Source organism: Lithobates pipiens, unplaced genomic scaffold (genome assembly GCF_037356315.1).
Source record: "Lithobates pipiens isolate NorthernLeopardFrog02 unplaced genomic scaffold, aLitPip1_a1.2 Scaffold_13, whole genome shotgun sequence".
In the NCBI taxonomy this organism is placed as follows: Eukaryota; Metazoa; Chordata; class Amphibia; order Anura; family Ranidae; genus Lithobates; species Lithobates pipiens.
In genome coordinates this window covers 436,831,523-436,845,696 of record NW_027507718.1, presented here as the reverse complement: position 1 = coordinate 436,845,696, position 14,174 = coordinate 436,831,523, and the positions used below count along the sequence as shown (strand labels likewise).

At 42.5% G+C, this 14,174-nt stretch overlaps 1 protein-coding gene across 1 annotated transcript in view; it reads left to right on the top strand.

Moving 5' to 3' along the window:
• The window catches only part of TBC1D19 (TBC1 domain family member 19), a 259,514-nt gene that overhangs the window by 36,220 nt on the left and 209,120 nt on the right, over positions 1-14,174 (top strand). The window contains exon 3 of the mRNA XM_077477677.1: positions 5,994-6,039. Coding sequence (XP_077333803.1) covers positions 5,994-6,039 — 46 coding nt within the window. The remainder of the gene's footprint in view (positions 1-5,993; positions 6,040-14,174) is intronic.

The window sequence follows — 14,174 nt, the reverse complement described above, 5'->3', positions numbered from 1 at the left end:
TTAGCAAAACTATACCCCCACAAAATCTTATGGCTCAAAACGCTGATAAATGCCGAATAGCCAAGTTTTTCAGTGTTTTTAGAATTTTTCAGCATTGTTATGCTTTTACCAGAGTTAGCTGACATCATAGACCACTCCAGAGGGATCCGAACAATAATGTTTGGATTCACCCAGTTGCCTTACAGGCAGCTGCCTCAGCCTCTCAGCATGCTGGGCCACCTACTCCCATCCCCTCCACAGCTCGGTGTTCCAGTTGCTGCAGGAGGGGCAAAGCAGTAAGCCGTTGACTCAGTCACTGCTCTCTGCTCAGTGAAGACTGATAACTGAGCGATGAGCGTTTATATGATCACTCAGTTCTCAGGCTTAGAGCTGGTGGGGGACGGCTTGCAGCATCAGACTAGTAGGTAGGTTACTATGTATGTGTGATTTTTCAGACAGATTCCCAGCCTTGAAGAAGTGCACAATTCTTTGAGCATGCACTAATGTGTGTGTGATTTGGTTATTATAGAGATGCTGTGTGTGTGTATGTGTATTAATAGGATTTTTATAACCGTTTACCTGTAAAATCCTTTTCTTGGAGTACATCATGGGACACAGAGCCATAGTATTAACTATATGGGTATATAGGCACCTTCAGGTGATGGACACTGGCACACCCAATACAGGAAGTTCACTCGATATATAACGCCACCTCCTTCCAGGAGTACCTCAGTTTTGTAGCAAAGCAATATACATAAATCTCAAAAGAGGGGGTGGGACCTCTGTGTCCCGTGATGTACTCCAAGAAAAAGATTTTACAGGTAAGCTGTTATAAAAAACTTTTTTTTTTTATCGTACATCACGGGATACAGAGCCGTAGTATTAACTATATGGGACATCCCATAGCAATGCTATTTGAGGGGAGAGAGACACAACCCATAGGGCACCTCCAGACTTGTGGCCTATACTGCTGCCTGCAGCACACTGCGGCCAAAGATGATATCCTCATGCCTTCTTACATCCACCTGATAAAACCTGGTGAATGTATGCACCGAAGTCCAAGTTGCAGCCTTATATAATTGACCCATGGAAGCATGGTGATGCACTAACTGCTCTGGTAGAGTGCACTTTGACTTGAAAAGGTGGAATCTTACCCCTTTAAATCATAAGCCTGAATTATAACTTGCCAATCCACTTGGCGACAGTGGATCTGGACACTGCCTGTCCTTTTCTAGGACCTTCTGGTAGCACAGACAAGACATCAGTCTTCCGGATCTGAGCAGTCGTCTTTAAATAGACCTTGACCGCTCTCACCACATCAAGACAACGTAGTGACTTCTCTTCCCTAGAACATGGTTTTTAGAAAAAAAAACTATGGCAGGACAATATCTTGGTTCAGGTGAAAACCTGAGACCACTTTTGGCAGAAAACTTGGATGAGGACGCAACGCTGTCCTCATGAATAATCAAATATGGCTCTTTACAAGAAAGAGTAGCCAATTCCAAAACCCTCCTTGTAGAGCTGCACGACTAATCATCAAGAATCGTTATCGCGATTTTTTTCCCCCCCCCGTTACGATCTTGACTAAAGTGTTTCACAATTCTTGTTGTACAAAGAATTCTCTCTGCTCTTCTGAAGCTACAGCTGTCAAAAGAAAGGAAGAGAAAAACTGGGCAGTCTGCCACGAATCATAACATTATTTAGCATTTGAACTTAAGTCTAAACATTGTAACAATTTTTCAATGGAATAGACTTTGCGTGTAAGTGAAAAAAGTTTAACCACTTAAACACTAAACCTTTTTCTGACATTTGTTGGTTTCACGTTAAAATCATTTTTTTTGCTAGAAAATTACTTAGAACCCCCAAACATTATATATATAATAAAATAATAATAATAAAATGGTGGTTGTTGCAATATTTTATGTCACACAGTATTTGCACAGTGATCTTTCAAATGCAATTTTTTGGAAAGAAATTAATGAATTCAAAAAAATAAAAAAAAACTAACCAGTAAAGTTAGCCCTTTTTTTTTTTTTTTTGTATGATGTGAAAGATTTTACGTCACGAGAATCGTGATCTTTTTATTCTAAGCTAAAAAAAATTGTGATTCTCATTATGGCCAGAATCGTGCAGCTCTACCTCCTTGCTGAGGATATAGCAACCACGAACACTAACGTCCTTGTCAGAAGGACTAAGGGAGTATGCTGTATCGATTCAAATGGCTGTTTTTGTAACACTGTCAAAACAAACTTCAAGTCCCAAGGGTTCAAAGTATGTCTGACTGGCTGATTAAGCCGCATTACCCCTTGCATAAAAACCGGGACCAAAGAATATGAGGCAAGCAGTCTTTGAAATGAGACTGAGATAAAGCTAAAGATAAAGCTGAGACTTGGCCCTTAATAGTACTCAAGGCCAGCTTCATCTCTACCCCTAATTGTAGAAAGGTAAGAATTCTGCCTGTGTTATACTTCTGAGGGTGCCAAGCCTTGGACCAGGAAACATAAGCCCTCCAGACCCTATAACATAGTTCTGGAAGCTGGCTTCCTTGCATTAATCAAGGCAGAGATAACTGACCCAGAAAGCCCACGTTTCTTCAGAGTGTGGGTTTCAATAGCTAAGCCATTAAATTTAGCGCTTGTAAGGTAGGAAAGAATATCGGCCCCTGTGAGAGTAGGTCTGGACATAGTGGAAGGGACCATGGATCCCCCACCGCTATCTTTATGATTTCTGCATACCAGGACCTTCTGGACCATGCTGGGGCTACAAGAATTACTGGCTTTCTTTCCAGCTTGATTCTGCAAAGAAGTCATGGCAGCAACTGAATAGGGGGAATGCATAAATCACTGAGAACTGATCCCACGGGGTCACCAACGCATCTGTTTCCGCATGCGAGTGGATCCCTCATCCTGGATACAAAGTTGACCAACTTCATGTTGAACCTGGACGCCAGAAGATCTACATCCGAAGTGCCCCATTTCTGGCAAACAGCCTGAAAAATGTTGGGGTAAAGAGACCATTCCCCCGGGAGCAACTGCTGCCAGCTCAAGAAGTCCACATGCCAATTCTCTACTCCCGAATGAAAATTGCTAATAGGCACGCAACATTCCTTTCTGCCCAAGTTAGGATATGGTTCACCTCCCTCTGTGCTGCGAGACTCTTTTTGCCCCCTTGGTGATTGATGTAAGCCACAGCTGTGGCATTGTCAGATTGGATCCTGACAGGACAACCCCATAACCTGAATGTCCAGGCCTTCAGAGCCAGACCCACTGCCCGAATCTCTAGGATGTTGATGGGCAAGGTCCTTTCAGTTCCCGACCACTGTCCCTGGACAGTTGTCTTTTCTTTATAGTACATCATGGGACACAGAGCCTTAAGTAATACTTTAATGGGTATATAGGCACCTTCAGGTTATAGACACTGGCATACCCAATCCAAGAAGTTCACTCCCTATATAACCCCCCCGCCTTCCAGGACCACATCAGTATTTTCGCCAGTATCTAAGGTGTTGGTCACAAGTGAAGATGTGCTCTGAGGAGCTCCAGGAGGGATCCATGCTGGATTTAAATAGCCTCCATAGACCAGATCTATCCAAAGTGCCACTGAGACTAAAGTGGCTGGTACCTGGGCCTCGTATCCAAAGCATGAGGTTTTGCCTGTAATTCCTCTTTGTAGAGCTGGACCCCGGGGACCCAGGGCTTTGGTCATGCTACATTACCGAAAGCTTTGCTGGCGGGGTGCTTTTTACAGGTCCAAGGGAGTGGAACCCCGATATAAAGGGACCCGGTCCGTGAAGGTTTGCTAAACGCAGCCCACCATGATGGGTGAAGGTTGGATTGTCTGTTAATTCAGCAAATCCTGCGGCGGGGATAAGGTAAGGGAAGAAACGTAGGAATTAAAAAGTCGATCTATTGCTTTCTTCTTTAAGGGAAAATATGTTGTCATGCCTTAATTCTCCACTAAAGGGAGTATATGCACATACCTTAATCTGTTGTCTTCACTGTAAAGCTCAGTGTCAGTCTGTGTGTGGCCGCAGCAGCTTGGTCAGGGGGATTCCTCTCATTTAAAAGATCTGCCAAAATGCTTTTTTTCTCCCCTCTGAAGGGACAGAGGGTTAGGGAAACACCAGCGGTGTACCTCCCTTGTAATACCCCCCCCGCCGGGGCAGGGCCTAGGCGCAGCGCCGTGCAACATCCACGAGGACACACGGCAGGCAAGCAGGATAATAAAAATACAGCTGGAGCAGTCTCTCCTCGGTTGACGAGGAGGAGCAAGCAGGCTGCACACGGGACACAGTGGGGGTTATTTACTAAAGGAAAATACACTTTGCACTGAAGTAAAGTCGCTGTAGATCCAAGGGGGACATGCAAGAAAAATAAAAAACAGCATTTTAGCTTGCACATGATTGGATGATAAAAGCAGCAGAGCTTCCACTCATTTCAGATCTACCCCTTAGATTTAGAGCAAGTGCACTTGCAGTGCAAAGTGGATTTGCCTTTTTCTTCAGTAACCCCCAGTGGCTTTGGGGCACTGAAGGGTGGCAAGTGGCATTCCTGATACAGGAAGACTTTTTTCCCAGCACTAAGCTGATCTTAATAGCGGCATCATTCTGTCATGACTGTTTTCAGCAAGTAGTGCAATTTAATAGTACCTCTGCTTTTGTGTACCAAAAAAGACACCACAAAAAAACAAAAAAACGAAAGGTTTTCACCCCAGGCGTTTGGAATTCCAGTTGCACGCTGTCATCCTCGCCTGAAATACCAAGGGTGTGCCATTGTAACAAATTAATGGTGCAGCTGCTTCTCACATCTCAGCCCCATATACGCGACTGAAGATGTCTTTTCCTCCACACTGCAAGGCCTGGAAGGAAGATTAGTGGCTTTAATCGCATCCTCCATTCAAATGGATAGGAAGCTTGCTGGATCCCCCTCTCCCACTTTAGACCCTTTGCAAGAGGAACAATGGGCACCAGATGAGGTTTTATCCTCAGGTGATCAGGAGGAAGGACAAACCGATGATTTCTCTGAGGAGGAAACAACAGTAGATGAACCCTTTTCAGCCTCGCAATCTGATCGCTAAGAGATGGAGCCAGCTCAGCTGCCGGTCCAGGCTTTGTGATGTCAGCTGTTGGACAATAAATTTTGCAAATAAGTAATTTTTTTTTTCTTCACTGATGTGGGCTGATGAGGCGGTACTGATGAGGCTGCACTGGTGGGGCTGCACTGATGATCAGGGCACTGTGTAGCACTGTAAAACACTGTACTTACTGCTCCTCTTACAGATCTGGTGCTTATCCCTCACACACGGTCTCTGTGTGAGGGAAGGATAGCCATTAACAGGCAAAGACTTGTGTTTATATCTGTGATCGCTTTTGATTGCACACAGTGATCACGTATTAAGCGGCCACTGTGATTGGCCCTTTACTTCAATCTGTGATACGCTGTGCAAGGCACACAGCAGTCAGAGTTCCTGATGAGAGCCCCAGGGGGCACTTGGGAAGCATGTACATGGAAGGACCTCCAGGGACGCCCTCCTAGAACTAGAGAACAGCTGTGAAGTTGTACATTGAATATAGCGCAGGTGGGTAGTGGTTAACATATAATGTTAAAAGATTGCTAAGAAAATAAGGGGCTGACATTACAGATCTTCATCTGACAATGCTAGTTGCCTGGCTGTTTCTGGCTTCATTACTTTCTGGAACTGATCCAGAACAATACATGTGGAAAATAGAGTGAAATCGCAATTCTTGATCTGCATCTTTTTTTTCAGGACAATGACTGAGAAAGTACTGAATCCACTGAGTCACTATTACAACTAGGGTAGTAAATGAATGCCTTAAATAAATAATTTGTTGCGCAAGAAGCTTTTGACGTTTCCTGCAAACAATACAGTCCAGTGAATGTAATATTATTCAATAATAGCTGCTAAATAGTCAATACTAATAAAGAAAGTTGCTGTGGTTATAATGGAGAGTATATTTGGCATAACTAATGCCTTCTTTCATTCATGTTTTTTAGGTTGGGAGAAAAAACTTCAAAATGCTGTATACCGTGAACTTACTGTGTGAGTAAAGCTTGTTGGGTAATGTTAACTAATGTGTTGCAAATGTTATATGTATATGATATACCTATGTAAATACTCTATGTTGCAATTCTTCAGAGGGGTGTTCAAGGCTTTCAGTCTATGCACAGCTGTGTTTGCAAAAATGTACTCTCCAGAGGAATACCACAATTTAAAGTGGTAGTAAACCCGCTGAAAAAAAAAATGTTTTCATACCTGCAAGGGAAAAGACATAATGAGCTAGTATGCACCGCATACTAGCTCATTATGAAATACTTGCCTTAGAACGAGGCCCCGACATCCTGCCCAATACACGCCGAGGGAGCTGACATGTTCCCTTGGTGTGTCTTGCGGATATCGCAGTTCCGGCGCTGTGATTGGTCGGAGCGGCGATATCGTCACGCGCATGCGCGTGGGAGATTTCTTTCCGCCATGCTCCGCTGTCTCCCGGGCTTCCAGCCAAGGAACCCCTGTGTGCATTCGCCGCTGCAATCAGCGGCTCATTGCCAGGGGAATATCTCCTAAACCATACAGTGAAAAAAAAGACTATACAACCACTTTAAGAATGTTACCGGGAGTCGCATGGATATCAATTATCAAAGTTGCTCTGGTAGCAAATGTTTGTATGCCATTCAGGCACAAGACCATTGAATGGTAAATTTAAAATCGTCCTCTAGCAAAGTGAAAGAAAAGGCTGCTGCACACTACATAGGTCACAAGCATTTATTTTATTGTGGCAACGGTCTACAGACATGCAGGTGGCAACTCCCGCTTTAGGACCATCCCTCTAGAGCTATAAATGTGGACACTTGTGATCTGTCCAGTGTGCAGCAACCTTTTCTTTGACATTCATTCAGTTAGGGCTCATTCACGTTTGTATCAATACCCTGTGTTTAAGTTGTGTTTAAGCAGTGTTCTAAAGCCTCTTAACCAGCCTTCAGTGCCTGATTTGAATCGCCAACACCTAGTGAATTACACACAGGTTCTGTAGCGTTATGTTAAAAAAGAAGCAATAATGAAAATGGAAGAAAGAGGTCAGCACTAAAAAAGAGAAAAAAAATAGGCAGCTTGCAGTAGTTAAAGTGTTTGTTAACCCAAAAATAAAATTACGGTCCTGGTCCCTTAAAGCAGATTAAACAGCACAGTGCTTGTATCCCTTCTCTGTACTGATTACGAAAATCAGGGCTGCTGAGCCCTGACCACCGTGGTCAGAGTGTGTCATACGCAGCTGTCCTCCCTGCTCTCCTCTCTCCCCCTCAGCCCCTCCTCCTTGCCTGTCAGCTCCCTGTGTGTCTGTCTCTGCCCCCCCCCCCCCGCTATTAAAGTGTAACTCCACTTTTGTTGATAAAAAAATTCCCCTCTGGGTGATCTATGTACATTGCAAGGATTATAACAACCTGTGTTGCAGATTCCTACCTTTTTGTTATTCTGAAGTAATACATGTGTGGTTTTCTGTGCCTCTGTACTGAGTGGGTCTAATGGGAGTGTTTTCATAATTAACTATCAGATGGACAGCTGCAGGGCACTAATGAGGAAATCTGCTGCATCCCTTTAGACATGCTCCTATTGAAAGTATCTCTCCAAAAATGAGATTTTTGTTGCAGGTGATGCCTTAAATCTGGCTTGTATCTTAGGCAGAGCCAATCACACAAGCAGGAAATGATGTTTCTGGGGAGTGGTCAGTACACGCTCCGTGTACAGAACAACTCCAGGTAGCCTTATTTCAATGTATTCTCAGATAAATACAGTGGCTACAGATTGAAAAGGAAAGGTATTTTTTTGTTTACAAAGGTTTTTATTGAGGTATAGCATAAAAACAGGGTGTACAGGCACCGAGAGCATAATACGTACATTCGTGAGATAGGATAAAACAGCTTACATGTACATCTCTCATGTTGCCTTTGAACAGAATAATGAAATAAGCAGTGAACCTAATAATTGAAGAGAAAAAGAAAAGGGAAAATAAAAAGAAAACTAGAAACTGATATATTCAAACAACACAAATGTAGGGGTTGTAATACCATTTGTCCAGATTATAGCAGCGTAATGTGTCCATAAAGGTGAGTGTCATACGTATCTACTGTGCAAATTATTTCAAAAGACTTCAGTCCATCTGGGCATCAGGAGTAGGGACCGAGGCATCCTCCAGTCCTGTGCTAAGCAGGTGGGCTGTCTAGATGTCATAATCTGGACTTTTTCCACTTTGGACTTTATTTACACAGATTTTTTTTTTTTTTTTTTTAGTATTGCGGATGTTTTTCACACATTATGTTTTAAACTTGTAATATTCTGTTTTGGAGGCGCTGTACCATTTTCTTAAAATTTAAGCAGTTTGTCGCTTTCATGAGGCATTTGCTGCTTGGCAGCCACCTCCATTAATTTCGGTGGTAAGACACTGTAACCACACTTATAGAATTTAAGGTAGAACTATAGGCAAAACTTTTTGTTTAATTGTCGCATTGTGGAGATTTCCCTTCAAGTGAAGTGAGAGGAAATCCTAGGAAATTAAGGGAATTCATTGGAGACCCCCAGGTCACTAGAACTAGTATCTCCATTGGAAGATTTCTCCTCTATTACTTTTCTGGGGACGATCCAAAATTTGGGACTTTCTTTTACTTCACTTTCAATGATAATGGTAAACTGAGAGCGTGAATCTCCAAAATGGGTATACAGCAATAGAAACTGACAAATATTCTAATCCTTCTGCACTCTAAACCAAAAAAGTTATTTTGTAGTTTTGGATAGTTATACATTAAAGTTCCTAAGTGAAGCCTTTATAAAGTGTTAGCTGGGTGCTAGGGGAGAGGCACTGGAGGTTCCTGTATCACAGAATTCACTGGGAAATCATATAAAACTAGGAAAGTGTTCCCAGCCGATTCCTGTTTGTACAGAGCAGCCGTGTGGTAACACCATTTGCTTCTGTGTGCGGCAAAAGCATCAAGCGGGTCAGCAATGCTGACAGTGCCCAGGCAGGAGCAGAGGCATTGAGCATTACTGCCCATGGCAAAGCTTTTTTGTTAGCAATGTGTCAGCACCAGCAAATGTCGGTGCCGACAAGTAACGGTGACGATCTTTATATGATCATCATGAGCTGGACCAAGCTAAGTGTCAAAGAGATCCAAGTATATGAATCCATCTTGCAGAGAATTCACAAAAATGCTTGCTATTACACCACAACCTATACACAAGTAAAAGCAGTTAATTTCCTCTACATAGTTACATAGTAGGTAAGGTTGAAAAAAGACATGTATGTTTCGGTCATTCAGGTGCTTATATTATAGTTTTTTTTTTTAAACTGTCGATGCCCCCTGCTGAAACCAGCACCTGTCGAAGGGAATTCCACATCCTTGCCACTCTTACAGTAAAGAACCCTCCTCTACGCAGTTTAAGGTTAAACCTCTTTTCTTTAGTGGCCACGTGTCTTATTAAACTCCCTTCCACAAAAAAAGATTTATCCCTTTTGTCGGGTCACCAGTATGGTATTTGTAAATTGAAGAAAAGAGAGAGTAGATGTGGCGCTATACTCAGAACTTATTATAAAAATGAATTACAAAAATATTACCAGAAAAAAAAAATTTAATAAATTAATTAATGAATTCATTCATTAATAAATTAATAAATTAATAAAGACAGGGGAGATAAATATTGTCACCGTGCTTATGTAGTACTGGTGAACTACCAAAACATCTATGAAAGTGAATCCCTTGTATATATACGCCCTTATGTGAAAAAAAGGGCAACAAATATATAATATCACAATGGTATAAATTATAATGCCAGCAATCGCAAAGTGAAAAAATTGTGAAAATTATAACCTGATATTCAATTAAGCCATGTGCCAAACTGAAGAAGGAAAAAAAAAAAACACACACCTAATGTGCTGCTACCTAAATCAATATCTAAATCAATGTATAAAATTCATACAAAATTTGCTTAAACAAATACTTGAGCAATAAGTGTGTGTATATGTGTGTGTGTATATATATATATATATATATATATATATATATATATATATATATATATATATATATATATATATATATATATATATATATATATATATATATATATATATATATAATATGGAAAGAAATATAAACGCAAAATGACACTCAAGTAAACGAAATTAAAAATCTGAATGCAACAGTCAGATTATGTAGTAAAAAAGTCCCAGTAAAAGTGGAAAGACGTGATTGGTGCAGAAAGATTATTTATATTTTTCTTCAAAAAAAACAAAACTTCTGCCGGTGCGCTTTTCAGTGAAGTAGTAATGTGATTACCCTCACCAGAAATCTTACCCCTGTTGGGGTGGGTAAGCCTCCACAGTATAAGCCACTGTGCTGCTCTCTGGCATCAGCTGGTGTTGTCCTGGGAGATGCTTGCTCATTCAATGATGTTACATCCGCGTTGATATTTATGGCGAAGAAAAGAATACATCCATGGTGTAGTACATATTGGTATTGGATTTATTGAAAATAAATCTACTTGCATCACAAATAGGCATAAATCGCTGTTTAAAACACTGTTTAAAAATACCGCCGGCCGCTGCCATCCGTATGGAATGGAAGGTGCATGCTGTGTGGCCACGCCCTACGCGTTTCGTCACACGGACGTCATCTGTGGAGTTAAGCCATCCAGGACTGTTCGCTCTTTTAAATTTATTTCCCAATGGGATGCACTGGCTAATGCCCTTATTTAATATGCTCTTAAAGCAAACCCATCTCTCCTCCGTGTTTCTAAGATTTTATCCAAATTCATATCTTCTAGCAAGGTTTGTAGTTTAGAGAAGTTGGCTCTTTTGAAATTCAGTGTCTTTGTGTCCCCCTTGTGTTTCCTATTTGTGTGATTTATATTAAAGCCAATTAACCTGTGATTGCTGTTTTCTAAATTGCCCTGTATTTCCACATCCGTGATCAAGTCTGTATTGTTGGTAATCAGTAGATCTAGTAATACCTTGTTTCTAGTTGGTGCATCTACCATCTGGCCTATGAAATTGTCCTGCAAGACATTTAGGAACTGGTGAGCTTTCGTTGAATATGTGGTTCCCTCCGTCCAGTCTGTCTGGATAATTAAAATCCCCCATTATGTTAACACTTCCCATCCTTGCTGCTTCATCACTTACCCTTTAACCACTTCTTAGAAAAACAACCCTTTCATGGGCGTTTAATAAGCTACATTGATGTTTTTTTTAATGTTTCAAAAATCCCACTATACTCAACACATATGTGAACGAGCCCTTACAGAGCCTAGATGGCTCGGCCTGCTTACTGAACTTGGAGTTCGAGCTGCACCAGGGTGCAGTAGCTTGGAGTAGAGAGTCCTCCTAATCTGATAGATCTCTAGCAACTTGAATATAAACAAATATATGCTTCTCTGATAACTCCCTCCTTTGCGTCTAGGCCCACTGAGCTAATAAATACAGCTATGAAATTCTGGCTGAGCAGTGTCATTAATTGATCTGTGACTAATTGGCTAATACTAGGAATGCGCCTAAGGAGAGTCATTATCACTGTGCCCAGTAAACCCCTGCTGGATTAATTGGTCATAACTGTTTTAGTACAATCTCCAGAGTAATCATTTCCACAGAACAAGTAGGAATCTGGGAGCAAGGCCATTAATAAACTTCTATGACCAAGTCTTCAACCTGCATGATTCCCAGGTTCCACTGCCTGATGGGAGTGTTCTAAGAATAGACAGAGACCACTCATGCGTGTATGTGTTTTTTTATTTTAGAACGATCAAGCTAGGGTAGAGTACAGACCCTCTTTCCTCCAATCTCCCTTTATTCCCCTCTCCTCTAATTGTAGTTAGAATTTGTCCTCTTGCAGTGGTCACCAGCCTTTTTGGCACCAGGGACCAGTTTCATGGAAGAAGATTTTTCTGTAGACTGGGAGGGGGTTGCGGGGGGCGTCGGTGACACTGTCACTTGCCACTGAATCCTACAACCGTATGTAGCTTGGTACTGTAGCCTGCCACCATATGCAGCTTGACACTCCAGCCACCAGATGCAGCTTGTCATTGTACCAGCCACCAAATGCAGCTTGGCACTGTAGTCTGCCATCGCAGCCAATAGATATCACTTGTCATTGTACCTGCCACCAAATGCAGCTTGTCATTATAGGTTGCCACTGCAGCCACCAGATGCAGCTCGTCAGCCCCAGCGATCAGATTCAACTTATCAGCCCTAGCCATCAGATGCAGCAATATGCCTTAGCAAGGGATACGGCAGTACAAGTTCAGGAGCAGAAAAACGAAAACCGACTCATTCGCCATTAACACAGGGTTCCCTGCTATAAGAATCTGGAGGTGGACCCTACAACAGTGATGTCAGCATGCCGAGTCTGTACTTGGCCGCTGCTCACCTCCTTCAGCGCTGTTTGTGCAGCCCGGCCTTAAACAGGTCCTCGGCCCGGGGGTTGGGGACCCTCACTCTATGTGCATCCCTATTTGTAAATCAAACTCTTTATTTAACTTCCGGTTGTCCTTCATTAAAATCAAGGTACTCTAAATCGTGCACATTCTACTTGAGCCGTAAACCCCCTCTTCAGCTAAGATCTGAGTGATTTCTTGTGTCTAAGCTGTGTCCTCTATCAAAAAGGAGCACATTGGTTCACTGGGGTTTTTACCTTCCTCTGGATCGGGTTTTTGCCTTCCTCTGGATCCACTGTGGGTATAAGATTGTATGATTTTTCATTTTTGCCTTTTATTGATTAAACTAGAAGCACCTGTCTTTTTTCAACCAGACCAACTATGTAATATGATGGCCTGATTATTACCTGTCCTCAGATTTTAGAGTGAATTGTTCGAAATCCATTTGGTTCAACATCCCAATTGTATTCCTTGCAACAGCTTGTTTCCTTGGTTATTGGTTAAAGGAGAAGTATAGCCAACGCTTTTTTGGCTCTACCTCTCCTGTGGACCACAGGAGTGCAGTTTGTTCTGTACTCCTGTGACCCGTTTTCAGCAGTTATCAGCCGATGTCACAGAGCCAGTCCAGTCTCTGAAAAGATCCTGTCAATAAGGTCAGGATCCACCCAGAAGCCTAGGACGGCAGCTAGCTCAGCCTCTCAGTGAATTGCTGAGAGCCTGAGCCAGCTGCTTCCATTCCCTCCACAGCCCAGCACTCCAGTAAGCAATGAGGGGCAGAGCAGAGAGCTGGTGACTGACAGTCACTGGATCTCTGCAGCCTGAAGACTAAGAGCTGAGCGATCAGCGGCGTTTTATTGCTCAGATCTCGATCTTAGAGCTGGCAGGAGACAGATGTAGCATTGGACTAGGTGATTATACATTTTTTTGTTTTTAATGAATCCCAAACGTCTTTCTTTTTCCTACATCATGGGGCACAGAGTTAGGCTAATATTCATTACCTGCTGGTTATACTTCATCTCCAGGGCAACGGACACTGGTAGACCAAAGGTCTTTTTTACAGGAAGTGATCCCCTATATAACCCCTCCCATACAGGAAGTTATTCAGTTTTTTTAACCAGTGTCTGCATGCTGGATGGCACGGTTGTTTGAGCTCTTTCAGCTCCAGGTCTGCAGTCCCACAAACTAGAAACAAACAAAATTAAATGAATCAAGGGATTGACTGATCGGATTCATTTGACACAGGCTTTATACGCTTAGATAAATGGTACCCGAGCCTTACAAAGAAGACTCAAGATCCTGCAAGGTTTTGTCTGTAATGCGGCCTCCGGGCGCTGGACCCTGCGAGGTACAATCCTGGATGCTACAGTGCGAATGCTTTCCAGCATGATGCTGTACAGGTCCAAGGGAGTGGACCCTCAACATGAAAAGGGTACCCAGTCCTTGAAGGTCCTCAAGTAACAGGAAGCTGCCGTGAAGGGTGAAAATTGGGCTCTTCATTTCTAAGTCTCAGTGATTGTAACAATCAGTCAAGCTAGCTAGAGGCTGGACACCTGTGTGCGGTGACCATACCGGGGAGTTTTTGGGCTAGCTGTGGGTTTGTAAAGTGTACCTTTTTATTTTATTTATTTTTTTGGTTTTGTCTAGGTGTTTACCTGTATAATGGCACACGACGGTGCACCATTTTGCCTTGGTTCTCCATGGTACATGTTCGTTCACAAAAGCGCTGCTGGGCTTAGCAGTTTGTTTGGTGGCCATGGTGCACATTG